At 36.0% G+C, this 14740-nt stretch overlaps 2 protein-coding genes across 7 annotated transcripts; both read right to left on the reverse strand.

Moving 5' to 3' along the window:
• Positions 1 to 491: 491 nt before the first annotated feature.
• u2af2b (U2 small nuclear RNA auxiliary factor 2b) lies at positions 492 to 6736 on the reverse strand. Of its 4 annotated transcripts, XM_065287927.1 has the most exons (13): positions 6257 to 6736; positions 5769 to 5789; positions 5371 to 5509; positions 4958 to 4993; positions 4409 to 4515; positions 4156 to 4307; positions 3615 to 3731; positions 3391 to 3529; positions 3036 to 3115; positions 2795 to 2917; positions 2622 to 2708; positions 2292 to 2543; positions 492 to 2202 (listed from the first exon to the last, which is right to left on the reverse strand). In XM_065287927.1, exons 1-13 carry the CDS (start codon positions 6303 to 6305, stop codon positions 2068 to 2070), a joined length of 1437 nt encoding a protein of 478 aa, XP_065143999.1. In that variant the 5' UTR covers positions 6306 to 6736; the 3' UTR covers positions 492 to 2067. The 4 variants fall into 4 exon arrangements, with proteins under 4 accessions (XP_065143999.1, XP_065144000.1, XP_065144001.1 ...); XM_065287928.1 differs by lacking the exon at positions 5769 to 5789; XM_065287929.1 differs by lacking the exon at positions 4958 to 4993.
• A 209-nt stretch (positions 6737 to 6945) lies between these two features.
• On the reverse strand, positions 6946 to 11227 carry ccdc106b (coiled-coil domain containing 106b). 3 transcript variants are annotated; one of them, XM_065287933.1, is made up of 7 exons: positions 11164 to 11227; positions 10655 to 10731; positions 10454 to 10552; positions 10133 to 10321; positions 9850 to 10002; positions 8475 to 8693; positions 6946 to 8378 (listed from the first exon to the last, which is right to left on the reverse strand). In XM_065287933.1, exons 2-7 carry the CDS (start codon positions 10689 to 10691, stop codon positions 8062 to 8064), a joined length of 1014 nt encoding a protein of 337 aa, XP_065144005.1. In that variant the 5' UTR covers positions 10692 to 10731; positions 11164 to 11227; the 3' UTR covers positions 6946 to 8061. The 3 variants fall into 3 exon arrangements, with proteins under 3 accessions (XP_065144005.1, XP_065144006.1, XP_065144004.1); XM_065287934.2 differs by having other exon boundaries at positions 11161 to 11205; XM_065287932.1 differs by lacking the exon at positions 11164 to 11227 and having other exon boundaries at positions 10133 to 10318; positions 10655 to 10745.
• Positions 11228 to 14740: the final 3513 nt, after the last annotated feature.

Raw genomic sequence — 14740 nt, forward strand, 5'->3', positions numbered from 1 at the left:
CATCTAAAGAAGAGTAAGCATAGGAAAGAGCTGCAGTTATTTCAAAACACTTTCAAGACAGAGTCTGCTTCCGGTGGTTTTGTATTCTCATATAAATAAAATTATTATTTTATCAGATCAGAAAATACTCCCCCCTTTTAATATAAATAAAACCTAATGTATATTTGCTTGAAACCATAAAAAGTGAAAGGCCATAAAACATGAAGTTAAAGACAATAACTTTTCTTTATGTTGATATTTAAATATTAAATAATTACACAAGCTTACCACTCTTAATTTATAAAACAGTGATAAAGACATACAGGCAAACCTTTATAATTCATATTTTTTTTATGTCCAATCCAATGTCTTTACCTGAGCAGGTGATGTAGGCTGTGCTGCTGTCATCATAACATTTTGAAACTATCTAAAAAAGAAAATAACTTTTATTAGTAGCTTTTTGTAAATGTGATCTATTTAAAATTTAACAACGATCCATTAAAGACTCTACATAGTTGTAAAAGCATTTTACTATTGTTTGCATAAAAAATCAAGACATTTCGAGAAGTATTTAGTGAACAGAGAATCAACACATTACTATCATCTGACAAAATAAAGGCCTCTTTAGTTTTTTTAAACCTATATTTGTTACTACACCTGATACTAAAACCACTAATACATATAATTAGATACACAAAATAAAATGGATGATTAAAATCAGTAGACAAGTGTCTATATGCAGCATTTTGCTGGGACCGCAGTGATAAAACATTTTTCAACTTGGTTTCTAGTTTTTAACCTCAACCATCACAGTTATTTCTGAGCATCAGAATAAGTTTCAGTGTAATGAGATTTTCTGTATCAGTTGAAGTCTAAATCTTAGGCCACTAAATTTTTTGTACAAATAAGCATCACAGGTTTGGGATCACATTAAACCCATATTTTAATTGGTACTTAAATGAAAATCATTCAACAACCTATCATTATTCATAGACACTTGTATTGTGAACTGCTGATTGTAGCACTTAAGATGTTTCTGGGATGGTCCTTTAGTAACTTATATCATTGAATATATAATCTGATTTGTGCTAACTACTTAAAAAGCAATAAGCAGCATAAGATATATAAAGATGTCATACAGTGTTATAGAAAGAAAAATTATGGTTATTCCAGTCAGATTGTGACGTATTGATCCAGTCATTTGATCAGCCACTAAAACAATTGAGACAAAACAAAAACGCTACATATTGCTCCTTCTTAAACAGAATAGCATGCAATGGTACAGTGCATCTCAAGCCACTCAAACCCAGAAAGACAAGATTTATACTTCCAATAGTTTTATTATCAAAAGTGGCCTATTATACTGAAAATCACACATAGAAACACAAATGCTTCCACACAGGACACGTGTCATCACCAAATGAGATGGTGATTACAAATGGAAGAGACCAAATGAGTGTAAGCAAAGACAAAACCAACAACTTTATACCAAAAAACAAGATCTGGGACAGTCTAATTACTGAAGATATGAACTGCGAGAAGCTACAGAATGGGAGGGAGTTGCGACGAGATGACCAACAGAGAAGACAAAGTGAAAAAGATCGATCAGTCGGTTACAATTCAAAGTAAGGAATAAAAAGGGATAAAATCAAGGTAAGGGGCCAAATGATGACATCTTTATTTGGATTACCCGTCTAAATATGACCGTGGTAATGCCAAATGGTTCTCGTTTTTGAAATGTAACCTTGGTGCTTCTCTGTTGGTCAGCAACGTCACAATCTTACATTTTTGTTTCAGTATACAATTAAAAAAGAGTGACAGTTTTATTAACAGAATAATAAGCTATCTCCCGCTAATGTCCTTAAAATACAAACAAAAGCAAAAGAAAAAACCCCTCCCATAAATGCTCACGAATTTTCTTTTAATTTAACGCTCAAAACAAAAAATATAACTGTCGCCTTTTGGCTTATTTATGAGTACAAAAATGTTCCCCCTTCATCATCTCTGCCTCAATTTCTTTCTTTATGAGCTAACATCACATAGCTGGTATTTCATCCGCTTTTCTTTTGCTCTCTTTTCCTCATGCCTCTACCAGAAGTCTCGGCGGTGGTAGGCATCTGGATCGCAGTATTTGGTCACCACCACACGGTTGGCGAATTTTCTTCCTGTTAAGCCCTGCATGGCTTTCTGGGAGTCGAAAACGGACATGAACTCCACAAAGATCTGGAGAATAAAACAGCAAGTTAACAGCAAGTTTTGACAACATGCACCTAATTGTATCCATCACTGGTAAGCCAGACCAGACCCCTTACCTTTCCAGTTCCAGGGACCTCTAGCCCATCAACAGGCCGAGGGATCTCTATGCTTTTGACCTGGCCGTATTTGGAGCATTCTTCCTTGACATCCTCCACGATCTCTTCGTACTCTTCATCATCTAGCAACTCCTCCGGAGCCACCATGTTCATCAGGCAGAGGACCTCTGTGGGTGAACCACCCATCTGCACCATGGGGTTGCTTATCATTCCTGGAACTTGCAACGTCACTGGAGTCTCATTGATACTCATCTGTGGACGGTTAGTACAGAAGATTAAAGATGCCCTGAAAATAAGAGTTCATAAAAGTTAAATTCCCATGAATCTTACCATTGTGGCATTCTTGGCCCCTACACTTGCCCTCTGAACCAGCAGCTTTTTATCTGCCAACTGCATACCGTTCAGTCCTGCAATTGCCTGAAAAAATATAAACAGATTAACTCAAGGGTCAAATGATATTTAAATGCACAGACATGGAGGAAAAACAGATCTTGCCAACTCACCTGATCATTCACATTAACATCCACATATTCACAGAAGGCATAGCCCTTTGAGAGCCCTGTTGCACTGTCTTTCACCAAATTAAAGGCTTTGAGAGGTCCAAAAGAGGTTAACAGCTCTTTAACCTGGAGTGAAAAAATAAGCTTTATTTAAAACTGATGTGGGTTCCACTTTTGGTAGTTTTTATACATTAATACATGAGTGAAGGCAAAATGTTTGTGTGCAAGTAAACTTCAAACCAACCTGGTCGTCGCTGAGATAGTTTGGCAAGCCTCCAATGAAAAGCTTGTGAATCGAGTCTGGTACAACAGTGGACACCACACCTGTGAAACATAAAAAAAGTGAAAGTACATTAATTAACAAACAATGGGCTAAGACAAGCTAATAATAGACTACAATACTAACATGAGTTCAAATAAACAAGAGAAAGTATGTTTGCAAACTAAATTATATTCTTAGGTTCTTAAGTTTAATTTAAAATGTAATGCATCACATACTCGCGCTGCCACCCTTCAGAGGCCTTCTCTGTATTGTTCTGCATGTCATGTTTCTTGCCTGAGATTTCTGAAAATAGAGGGTATAAAAAAAATGGGCGCACCTGGCACGTATACGCTGGGGTTCTCGCTCATGCCAGGTAAAGGCTGATAATCGTGTGGCCGGCGAATCTTTAAACTTTGTCCTTGGAAAATGATGCCATCAAACGCCATGGCCTGTGTGGTCTCATCCACTGATCGGAACTGAAAAACAGATAGCAAGAAAATAGAACCAACTCCTCAATTTCTGAATTGCAGTGATAATGTAATATGTAGTGTGTGTACATACCTCAAGGAAAGCAAAGTTTTTGTCTTGGTTAATCTGAACGGCCAGGACCGGATTTCCCGGAGCCTGAGTTAGTCCGCCAAGCCTCATCTGAGCATTGAAAAAGTCCATCATCGATTCCTAAAGAAGGAAGAGAATGAGAAATTATTAAGCACTATGTGAAATTTCTGTCAATTCTAGTTAGTCAGCATGTTAGTTCAGATGTCTTAGTCCTATATACAAACTAATCAAACACGTTATAAGGTCAGAAACTCGCTATATTTTAAACCAATCAAAGTTTAGAGATATACAATAAGGCACCATTAATGGATTGGACACACTTGTATAAGCATAAAAATAATGCTAAATGCAATTACTTGAAATTGTAATATTTTATATTACAATTGTTAAATTATAATTTGTATTAATTGTTATATTATAAGAAACTAAATAATAAGGTAAAGATAAATGATAAGTTTATGATAAATGATATCTGTGCAAATGTTCTCTGTTAAAGCCTCTGTTAAAGTCATTTTAATATGTAAATAGCGTTCATTCAACACACCTCTGTGATGCCAAATGGGATGTTGCCAACGTAAAGTCTGCGAGCCTGGCGAGTCATTTGACTGCCCACTACAGGCACTGGGGTCGGCGTCACTGCCAGGCCGTCCGGCGTCATGGTTGGCAGTAAGGCAGTGGCAGGGATCTGACCAGCCGCTGAGAGAGAGAGAACAGCCGTTAGACATACAGAACAAATAAATTATAAAATAAAAAAAAGAGAAAGCAAGGGGATAAGTATTGCATGTCATGTCCCTCACCTTGCATGGCTTTGTACTGCAAGGGTGTAATATGCTCAAAGCCTGGAGGTGGCACATCCCAGTACTTCTTAATTTTAATCTTCTTTTTCTCACGGTGAGGTGAACGGCTGAAATAACAAAAGTGTCCGAAAACCAGAGAAAGAGAAAAGACACACAAAGACATTATAAAACCTGTACAAAAAATGGTACATTCATTAATGTTATGCAATTATTATGGCATGACATCATTGCTTGTTATTTAGCCGTAGGATTCATTTTCTGCTTGATTTAGAACTAAAGGGCAATAAACAAAAATGCAAAATTAATACACGTAATTTTTAATATATAGAAAGTTAATGAATATATTTAAAATAATAAAAACTATCAATCAACCAAAATAATGTAACAAATTGCCCATTGCCTTTCTTTAGCTGAGCATTTTTGCTGTAGTGACTATTTTCCAAATTCAATGCATTTCCTTCACAAAGTCAATTTGTTAGGTACAATTTATTTTTGGCAAAATAATCCAGATGCTAATAACGTCATGTAGATGCCCTTCTGCAGTATTACCTGACATTTTCTTGGGGTTGGTTCTGTGTATGATCACTGAAATGACATTTAAGAACAGGGTATGACACAAAGCTACTACACACAGTAGCTTAAACCTCAGCACACAAACTTTAGATATTTAACATTTGAATGTGGTAAAAGAGCAAAGATTAACGATTGTACTGCTTACATGAGGGTAATAACAAGGGAATTGACATTCCAACACGATCAACTTGTTTGATTCTTGGTTACTGTGCAATTAAAAGACCGTTTCAGTTTTAAAAGCCAAGCTTATTTTTCCTCATAATCTTTGCCTTATATAAAGCAACAACACAGTAGCCATAATGTAGAATCAAATTCAATCCATTTCTCCACCAATTTTTTTTTTGAAAAGTTGGCATTAGCCGTTGCAGTCACAATCCACATTCTCTCACCTGCGTCTACGACGGCGGTCTCTGCTATCACTGCGACGCTCCCTGCTCCTCCTCTCCCTGCTTCTGCTCCTCCTCTTCCTCTCTCGGCTCCGGCTGCGCGACGGACTGCGCCGGCGATGCCGGTTCTCTTTATCCCGCTCTGAGACAGATTGAAGAAAGGACAAAATAAGAGTGATCTGAAGATCCCAAGAGGAGAGTGAATAGCTGCAGGTATCTGAAGCTAAGAGGAAAGAAGCCTCGCGCTGTTCAATTTTAAACAGGAGGGGACAGAAAGCCCATTTAAGCTGAAAAAGAGATTTTGAGTGTGTGATTTTCAGATTTCACTGTGAGAAACTAGAGGACAAAAGGGAAGATTAGAAGCAAGGTTTTGTGTGTGCTTCTCATTCTGTGATACCCACCGTGACCATTTAGACTGTCACCTGCGTGAAAAAGAACGAAAGGGGTTAAAATTCAAACAAAATATAGGTTGCCAATGGAACTTACTAATATAGACATATAAACACATACTGATAAAATGTTTACATTATAAGGACTGCAACTTGCTTTGGATTAAAGTCAAATATATACACATGCAAATAAATTGCTGGCTGCCTGTGGCTCCTGTTCCAAATCTAAGTGTCTACGGCTTTGGAAAGGTTTAATTTTAATTTTAGTAAATTATTACACGTACATATATCAGCAGTAACCTGTTCTTCCAGATTCATGCATGTTTATAGTTTAAAGATCTTTTGCCTTGTACATAAAGCACACATATGTTCGGTGCTTTCATGTTTTCATAACTCTCTAGGCTATTGTTATGACAACAAACTAACATTTCCAGCTTTTTAGTGTTATGAAAGTTCTTATTTCTCACTACTATACCTTTTGATAAACATTTAACACTCACCTTGTTTGTTTTCAGACAGCTGTCTCTCAAACTCATCAAAATCGGACATTATGCTGTTGTGAATCGACTCGGCTCCTTTAGCTAACGCGCTATTTCACTACTATATAGCCTGTATAGCCGTTTCTGTCGCACGAAAATTCAAGAGCCAGGCTAAAAAGGTTATAGATGTTATAAAAATATTACAAACATACACGGTTTGCTGAAAAGCAACTTAAATCGTGCACGCATATAAGTACACACTATCCTGCAGGCTGTTGTTAGCTGCTAATGCTAACCAGAACCGGGTGCAGGGTGAAAATGAAAGGTTTAAGATGGTAATACAAGTATATAAATCTTTTAGATATAACGAGATATCCCTTAGTTACACCCCTTGACAGTTAATTGTTGTAAATTCTCATTCTTTAGTATGTTTAAGTTCAGACCGTCTCGGCTAAAAATGCTAACCGCTTATTCCGCGTTGGCGAATGCGTTGTACGTTTCTTCACAGCCCCAATAACCAGCACTTTAAACGAGCGCCATCCTGTAGTGTCTGCCCCCTATAGGTCTGGAGAAACATTATAGGTTCATACCGCTTTGCAATTTTCTCTATAAAAATGTATCTATTTTATGACAGCAATTCCTTTTTTTCCAGAATATATTGGAGATCTTTATTTATACATAAGGATGTAGTTTTGAAACATACAGTTTTATAATAATACAAAAAATAGTGTATGTAAATAATATACACACAAAAATATCACAAAAAAGTGCCATAACACTAAATGCAATGTAAACTAAAATGCCAAAAAACTGCAATTCAATGTATAAACACTGCTTTAGCATTACGTGATCTCTTATACAGCCATATCAAGAAAATAAATAAACAATTAGCATTGACTGGTTGAAACACAAAACACTTTTGGTTTTGGTGTTAAACCATTCTATCATAAATATTTTATCATCAACAAGATTTTAATAAACAAATATATATTTGAGGTTTGCTGTCGTACCTCATGAGTAGTCAAAAAAAAGGGTACCAAAAGTGTGCAGAAAACACAATTACAAAAAAATTATTTATAAAGTTGATATGACATATCAGTAATACACAACACTCTCAGGCCGATGTGCTTCTCTTTTGTCAAAACAAAAATATTTTGAATGATAGAATAATACTGACAACACTTAGAAGGTCTTAAGATGATTTAAGAAGTTTTCTTTTCTGAGAGTGTAGCAAATTGTAAACTTTATTTCTTACATGATCTTCAGCCCAAGTGATTCTATCAAAAAAAGATCCCAAACGGCTCCTTATATCACTCCAAACACAAACATTTGATGATATGACATTTACATTTAAGGTGTTAGGCACTAACTTTTTTTAAACTTTACAATAACTAACTTTAGCATATATTAAATAATATAAAGTTACCCTTCAAATACAGTGATTGACTATTTTTTTCTTCTATTGACTATTTATCACTTTCAACTTTTAAGGATTGGCCATTTCTTTCTTGGTCAACACAATTGAAATGAGCTCACACATTCCAGCTGGGATCAAACAAGCTGATAAATAATATAAATATAGATTGAATCGTCAGCCATCCCATTTACATTACAGCATTAACAAAAACAATGTTTCTTGCACCATTATAAAGTGGAATTACCATCACCAAAAAACTCGCAAAAGTTGTGGCAAAAGTTTTTTACTCCAAAAGCTGAGGCAGGGATAAAAAAAAAAAATATCCCATGTTTTTCCATATTTTCCAAACCACTACCTCAAAATCACAACTCCGCTTCTCACCAAAACATGAATATGTTGTTTTCAAAATTCAGTGCCTAAACCTGTATGAAATGGGCAGTAAAAGGTTGCTCTTCTTTAAGGCCTGCACCTTTGCGTGAGAAGCCTCATCCAGAGCTTTATAGCAACGCCTTGCGTAATCCAGAAGCTTCTCTTTGGATGAATCAAATTCACCAACATCCGCTACCTTCTCTGGGGCGACCAGGAGCAGCTCTGCAATAGGTGTGGTGGAGGCCACGGTGTTGCGGTCAACCCCGTGAACCTGGAATGCTCTAGACATGCTCTTCAACTTCTGGTAGGTTACAAGGATCTTCTTGTAGCGAAGCAGAACACCTGCAGGGTCTTTAACTAAAATCAAAAGTTTATGAATGAGAAGTTTAAAAAAAGCATAAAATATCTTCTACGCCAAATATTGAAGCTTAGCCTTTGAAAAAAGACTCTCACCTCTCTGTCTCTCCATGGTCCGGGCGATACGGAAAACACGTCTTCTTTTAACTCTGGTCTGGCCGTTCGGTTTACCTGTACGGCCCTTTCGTGAACTTTTACAATCTAAATCATCGTTATCCTCATCTGTAACAATCTGCTCTTCTTCCAAGTAGCCGTCCTCTTCTATATACTCTTCCTCCTCAATTACTTCCTCCTCTTCATCATCATCATCATCATCTAAGTTAAAAAATAGTGAACAAAGAAAGATAAAGGGTTTAAAGTTAACATACAACAGCAATCCTATTAACTTTTAACTGCATTATGAAGTAGAGAATAAGATTATTTGTTCCCCTTTTTTCTTTCCTATCACTTTCAGCTATTACTGCCGGAACCCTCAGTACATTCAGAGATGTATAAAGTACTAGCGACCCAGACTTGAGTAAAAGTACAAGTGCTCTATCAAAAAAGTGACTTGAGTAGAAGTTGAAGTGCTCTTTAAGCACAGCACTTAAGTGGAAGTACTAAAGTATTAAACATGCTTTGTACTTAAGTATTGCAAGTAGTTTATTTTAAAATATACTACTCAAGTACTGAAAGTAAAAGTACAAGTATTGTGTAATGTAGTTATTAAAGAAAACAGTCAAAAGTTTGAATATAATATTGTTTATATTATTTCAAATATTTAAGCTAAAGGACACTTACAATTCCTTTGGCTGTAGCAGGAGTACAAGGACATGAATGTTCAGATAATTCAGATTAATTTAACTGATATGGCGATAGAGAATTCAGAATTAATGATATATAAGTCAATAAAATGGTAATAGGTAAAGGTACAAGGTGTTTCATTGAATTTAGGTTTCCTTCTTTCGTGCACACTCGCCCTTTCTTGCGCATTCTCTCTCTCTCTGTCTTTCTCGCACACTTTGGTTCTCTCTTCGCTTCACATTTGTCAACAACCCTGGCTCATATTTGTGAGAGAGAGGTTGGGAGGGGTCGCCCTTTACTATCTCCAATTGGTTCAGACCACCATGTGACCATGATTCGTAACATTTGAGAGTAACGAGTAACTATGCAGCACATAAAAAATGTATTGGAGTAAAAGTATTAAACTCAAAGAAAAAATGTACTGAAGTAAAAGTGGAAGTAGGAGAAAAAAATAATACTTCAGTAGAGTACAGATACTGTCTTTTAGTACTTAAGTACAGTAGTGAAGTAGTTCTACTTCGTTACTATACATCTCTGAGTACATTAAAACATGAACAGCATTAAATTACACTACGCAATACTTTATAAAGGATGCATTACCAAGTCTAAATAGGATACATTTTAAAATGTCACATTAACAACAACATGGGCATTAACTTTTTATTTAATTATTTGAGACTGCACACACCTTGCGCACTGCTTTGTCTGCTGCGCTTTTTCATCTGGTTGCGTGTAAGAATCTGGCCGGATCGTGTCATCATGGGTGTTGGAGAAGGGGTGGATGTCTTCCGAATGACAGGCTTCTGTTTGGTGGGGTGCTGTACAGCCTCTATCTGAGGGTCTGTAATTAAAGATCATAAACTTTTCATGAAACTGGATTCTTAAGCATTAATACATCTATCCATCTCAACAACATAAACCAGTTAAAGACCACGTTGAAAGTTATCTAAAAGTTCCACTTCACATCGTACCATTCCTCTCCTGGCTCCTGGTTGTGAAAATAAATCTGTCGAGTTGGCAGCGTAGAAAGTCCCTCTCCTCCTCCAGATCTTCGATGCGCTTCTGGAGCCAGGAATTCTTCTCTAAAGATATCTGCAGCTGGGCTCGGAGGGTAGAAATCAAAAAGTACGGACTGCAAGCAGAAACCTGGCTCGAATCTCCTTGAAATCAACAAGAGAGTCACTGAAGATTTTTTTAAGGCTACCTGATTTTTGGATATCCTGTAGCCCTTGTATATAATGGAGGGGATTAATAGATTAAATGTAATACGGCAAAACATGTTAAGTATTTACCATCAAAGGCTTGGCCATGCTGATTATAGAAACCAGATTCAACTAGATTGCTGTCCTCGAATGGGATGGAGATTTCATAGCCATCTTCATTCTTTAAATCTGTAACCATTAGAGAAAAAGTTACTGTTGCATCCTCATTCAAAAACAACATTGCAACTGTGTTGCTAACTTTGAATTGACCCTTAATGTTGTAAATCCCACCATTGTAGTTCCTCGTGTTTCTTTGGGCATCAGTCATGATGAAAATGGTAACATGGATCAGACTGGTATTCACAAACCTATAAACAAACATAAACTATCAAAAAAAAAAAAAAAAACAGTTCAGCTTCTAATTTGAAATTAAGTTGAGTAAAGAAGGCAGGTGGGTCAACACAACAGCGCAGGGCTTGTAGCAATTAACAAACGACTGACGTTAACAGAGGAGTAGATGCTGACGTTAACAAGTAGTTAATTATGCATTAACGTTAACAAGCAGTTAATTAAACATTAGTTAGCTTGAATCTTTCTTCCTACTCAACAAGTGAACAGATGAGAATATTTCATACATTACAGCATATTTATGCTAAAAAGATAAGATTTGCAAGTACGTTTATATTCACTTTGCACATAAGAAGATTAGTTATAAGGAAACGAACACAGACGTCCGCCAAATGGGTGCAGTTACTTTAATAACATCTTTTAAAATGTTACTAAACTTTTATACTCACAACAACTGCAACTTCAACCACTATGTTTTGCTAAGCCCACAGCGTCCGCATGGTGATTGGCTCCGAGTATTTGTTTTACGCGTATGTGCCGCTGATCTCTATTCATAAGGATCGACCGGATGATTGACAGACTAGTGAAGTGAGGAACATCCGGGTCTTTTGTAAATCAGTGCCAAAGACACACGCACACCTTTTCCGGTGAAATAATGGACGGGTACGACGTCATGCGACTGTGCGCAACATATGATACTGTGATACCGCGAGATCGATTCGAACCGTGTGCTTTGTAGTTGCTCTCGCGGTATGGTGACGTCACAACACGAACTGGCTGAAATCGAACACCATTTTGATTAAACTTCTGGAATAAACTGCCAATACGATATTTTACGATAGTAGTGTAATTGAGATTTCTGCATTTCTGTGGAAAGTCAAGACATAATTTTCAGGATTCAATCTTTATTTTTAATCATTTAAATATTATGCAAATATGATAAAATACAATTAAAATTAGCAAATTAATTTGATCTCACACTACGTTAAATTGTAAATATTTATTTTGTTCTAAAGCTAATGTTGTTGTACTGTAGCTGTAACTGTTTCGGTGACTTCTTTGTAAGGTGCGATTCTGGTGGTGTCAAATATCAAATATCTGGGTGGGACCGGAAGAAGTTGGAGACAGGTACAGTAGTTCGCTCCATATTTGACTCAACCACACCTGAAAAAAAAAACGATGTTTTCCAGTTAATATACCTGGATTGAGGATAACAAGAATCAAGGTCAGTTTCGTTAATAATTCGTCTATATAAAGAGGTCATTTAAAGTCCTGTTTGTTTAATTGTTGTATAGATTGCATTGTTTATGGAGTTGAAACGCGCGCATGGTTACATGATGAGTAATAAAGAATAAGGAAGTTTAAGCGCTTTAAAATAAACAGTTTAGGCTGTGCTGCTGTGTTTTCACACGCTTATGTAAGTTAACCATGGTTAACTAGTAGTAACCATAGTTTTGGTTTTATTTGTAGTAAAAGTACCCATATTATATGTGTAGTAAAACTATGGTAATGCAAATTGTAATCAATCAAAAACCAAAACGTTTACTACACTTTTACTATAATTAAACCATTGTTGAGTTTTTTGATGCAAACTTTTCACTGCAAGCACCTAACGTTACATTTCACTGCAGGTTGTATCCTGTGTATAACTGTGTGTGACAATATAAACAATTGAACTTTCATTGTAAAAAGATTTTTTGGCTGATTACCACTTAAACTTGGTTAGTATAAGACATCATGGATATTTATAAATTAATTAATTTCTGTGTTACAAAATGTGTATTATGCTTGTGTCCAACAGTTGTCATGGCATTATCGGCTGGTCTTAAACATTGCAAAGTGGCTCTTGCCTTTGCTATCGTTTTTGACATATTTGGCTTCACGGCTCTGTTTTTGGGGCTCTTTGCACCTCTGGAAGTGAAAGGAAGAGATTTCGGGGATCTTCTTGTCTACACTGGTGTTCTGTTGGTACTGATATCGCTTGGTGCTTGGGTGATGTGGTATAGCGGCAACATTGAGGGTGCACCACAGCAGAAAGACCTGGGCCGAATAGGCACTACTGTGGACCGCTTGGCCCGGAATCTGAGTAGGAAAATACACACACACCGTGTCCACAGAGGGCTCTGAATTTACACACAGGACTGACTATCGGCTGACAGAGACATTGTCTTCTTTCCTGCTTGTCCGTCAAGACATGACATGAATGGATTGGACATTGTTAGAATGTAAAGAATTGGTCCTGGAGATTCACTGCCAAACGTAATATTTGTCAAACTGAACATTCTTAATTTTCTCGAAAATGCAATTGCCTATAAATAGACTGTTACGAGGTATTGCAGATATTTTAATACAGAAATGAATTGTAGTCTGACAGGAACTTGTTTTTGTAAAAGTACAGAACCACTTTGTTACGTTCCTCGCATTACTCAACAAAAAGGTCACCGGTGGAAACTCTAATAACAAAAATTGTTACAAGAAATGCAAGTGTGCTGGAGTGTTAACTTTGTATGTTTTTTATTGTATTTTATAATAGTATTAGTTTCAGAAGTTATATTTCTTCTGTCCTTACTGCCTCTTACTGCTTTTATTACTTCCAATTTAGTTTGTTTAGATTAATTTTTGACATTGACAAAGTGATAAACAACTTTCTATAAAATGTAAAACGTTTTGTATTTTTTCTTTTATCCGTGTTCTCTTTAAATATAGCAATTGTTTAAATAAACTTTTGGATTTGATGAATATTCTTTTTAAAAATGTATATTACATACTTTTGATTGATAAATTTTTGGGAAATTACCTAATGTTTATCTTGCCTAATATATTGGGTATATTACATGAACATTTTCAATTGCATAGTGTTAAAAAAAACTGGAGTGCAAACTGTGGTACAATAAAAAAAATTGTCATGGCAAAATTATTTGTAAATATATTTCCCTTAAAAAAAAGGTGATGTCATTGACTACTATGATTACTTCCCATTTAAAGTTGTTCTATAGATAACATTGGTATAACGCAAAAACAAGATAGCATTTTATTTCAAGGGCTGAAGCATAAGAGACTTCTTTGTTATTATTGCTTGAATATCTTGAATCCTAAATGCTGTCTTTCCATTCGACCTCTTTTAAAAGTGTCACAGGTAAACAAAAGGTAAGCTTACTGTCAACTAAACAGACAAACATACACCAAGCTTAATTTAGCTCTAGGGTCTTTTCCAATTTTACACTTTATCTTAGCTGGCTTTTCCTGTTTTAAGCCTTCTAATGGGATTGGGGAAGAGTTTAGCACATGGGGTCTATAAATATCTTTATTCTGTGTGGTATTGACTGTGTGGTATAACTGGCACAGTGCTAGAAGTACTAAGTGAATAAACAAAATATCTGAAGTATTTGTTCTACTTCTAAGTTAGTACATTGGTGTTATCAAAAGACATAAATCATTGATATTTTGTATAACATGTAATGAAACATCCATCAGAAATAGAGTATAGAGTAACCTATTGATATTGACAAACCTTTCAGACCTTATTTTGCTATAGGAGTCATGAAATGTATGTGTTAGCAGCCACATTACTGCAGGAATTCACTATATACTTAGGCATTATCTGTGGATTAGTCACTACAGGTTAGGATATAGCATTTACTGTGTTAATTCCTGTGTCATTGCACTTAAATTAACATGTTTAAGTTCGCAATTGAAAGCACATGGAATTGTCTGGTTAGCACTTGCATACAACAGCTTGGCTTTTTGTACCTGACATATTTTGTTTCTTCCTCAAACCCCTCAAGTCATATTTAATTCACGTTCAGTATAACAAGTGGGATTGTGGAGGGATTGTTAAAGGTGGTGGTGGAGATGGGGGGACATAATGGGACCAGGGATGATACAACCCAGTATCACAATCAGATAAACATTGTCAGGATGTAAACAGAGGATTGATAAGAGAATATACATGAATGTAAAGACACCTCTGATGATATGCAAACAATGTCATTAGTGTTTATTAGTACATTATACAACTCAGATTTGATT

Source organism: Paramisgurnus dabryanus, chromosome 19 (assembly GCF_030506205.2).
Source record: "Paramisgurnus dabryanus chromosome 19, PD_genome_1.1, whole genome shotgun sequence".
NCBI classification, from domain to species: Eukaryota; Metazoa; Chordata; class Actinopteri; order Cypriniformes; family Cobitidae; genus Paramisgurnus; species Paramisgurnus dabryanus.

Coding starts and splice junctions, on each gene's coding strand:
- u2af2b (XM_065287927.1), bottom strand. CDS start 6,305: ATGTCCGATTTTGATGAGTTTGAGAGACAGCTGTCTGAAAACAAACAA. Junction 2,918..3,035: donor ACTATCTCAGCGACGACCAG/GTTGGTTTGAAG, acceptor TTTTCACTCCAG/GTTAAAGAGCTGTTAACCTC. Junction 2,709..2,794: donor ATGTTAATGTGAATGATCAG/GTGAGTTGGCAA, acceptor ATATTTTTTCAG/GCAATTGCAGGACTGAACGG.
- ccdc106b (XM_065287932.1), bottom strand. CDS start 10,745: ATGTTTGTTTATAGGTTTGTGAATACCAGTCTGATCCATGTTACCATT. Junction 10,003..10,132: donor CAGGAGCCAGGAGAGGAATG/GTACGATGTGAA, acceptor CTTTAATTACAG/ACCCTCAGATAGAGGCTGTA. Junction 8,379..8,474: donor GACCATGGAGAGACAGAGAG/GTGAGAGTCTTT, acceptor TTTTGATTTTAG/TTAAAGACCCTGCAGGTGTT.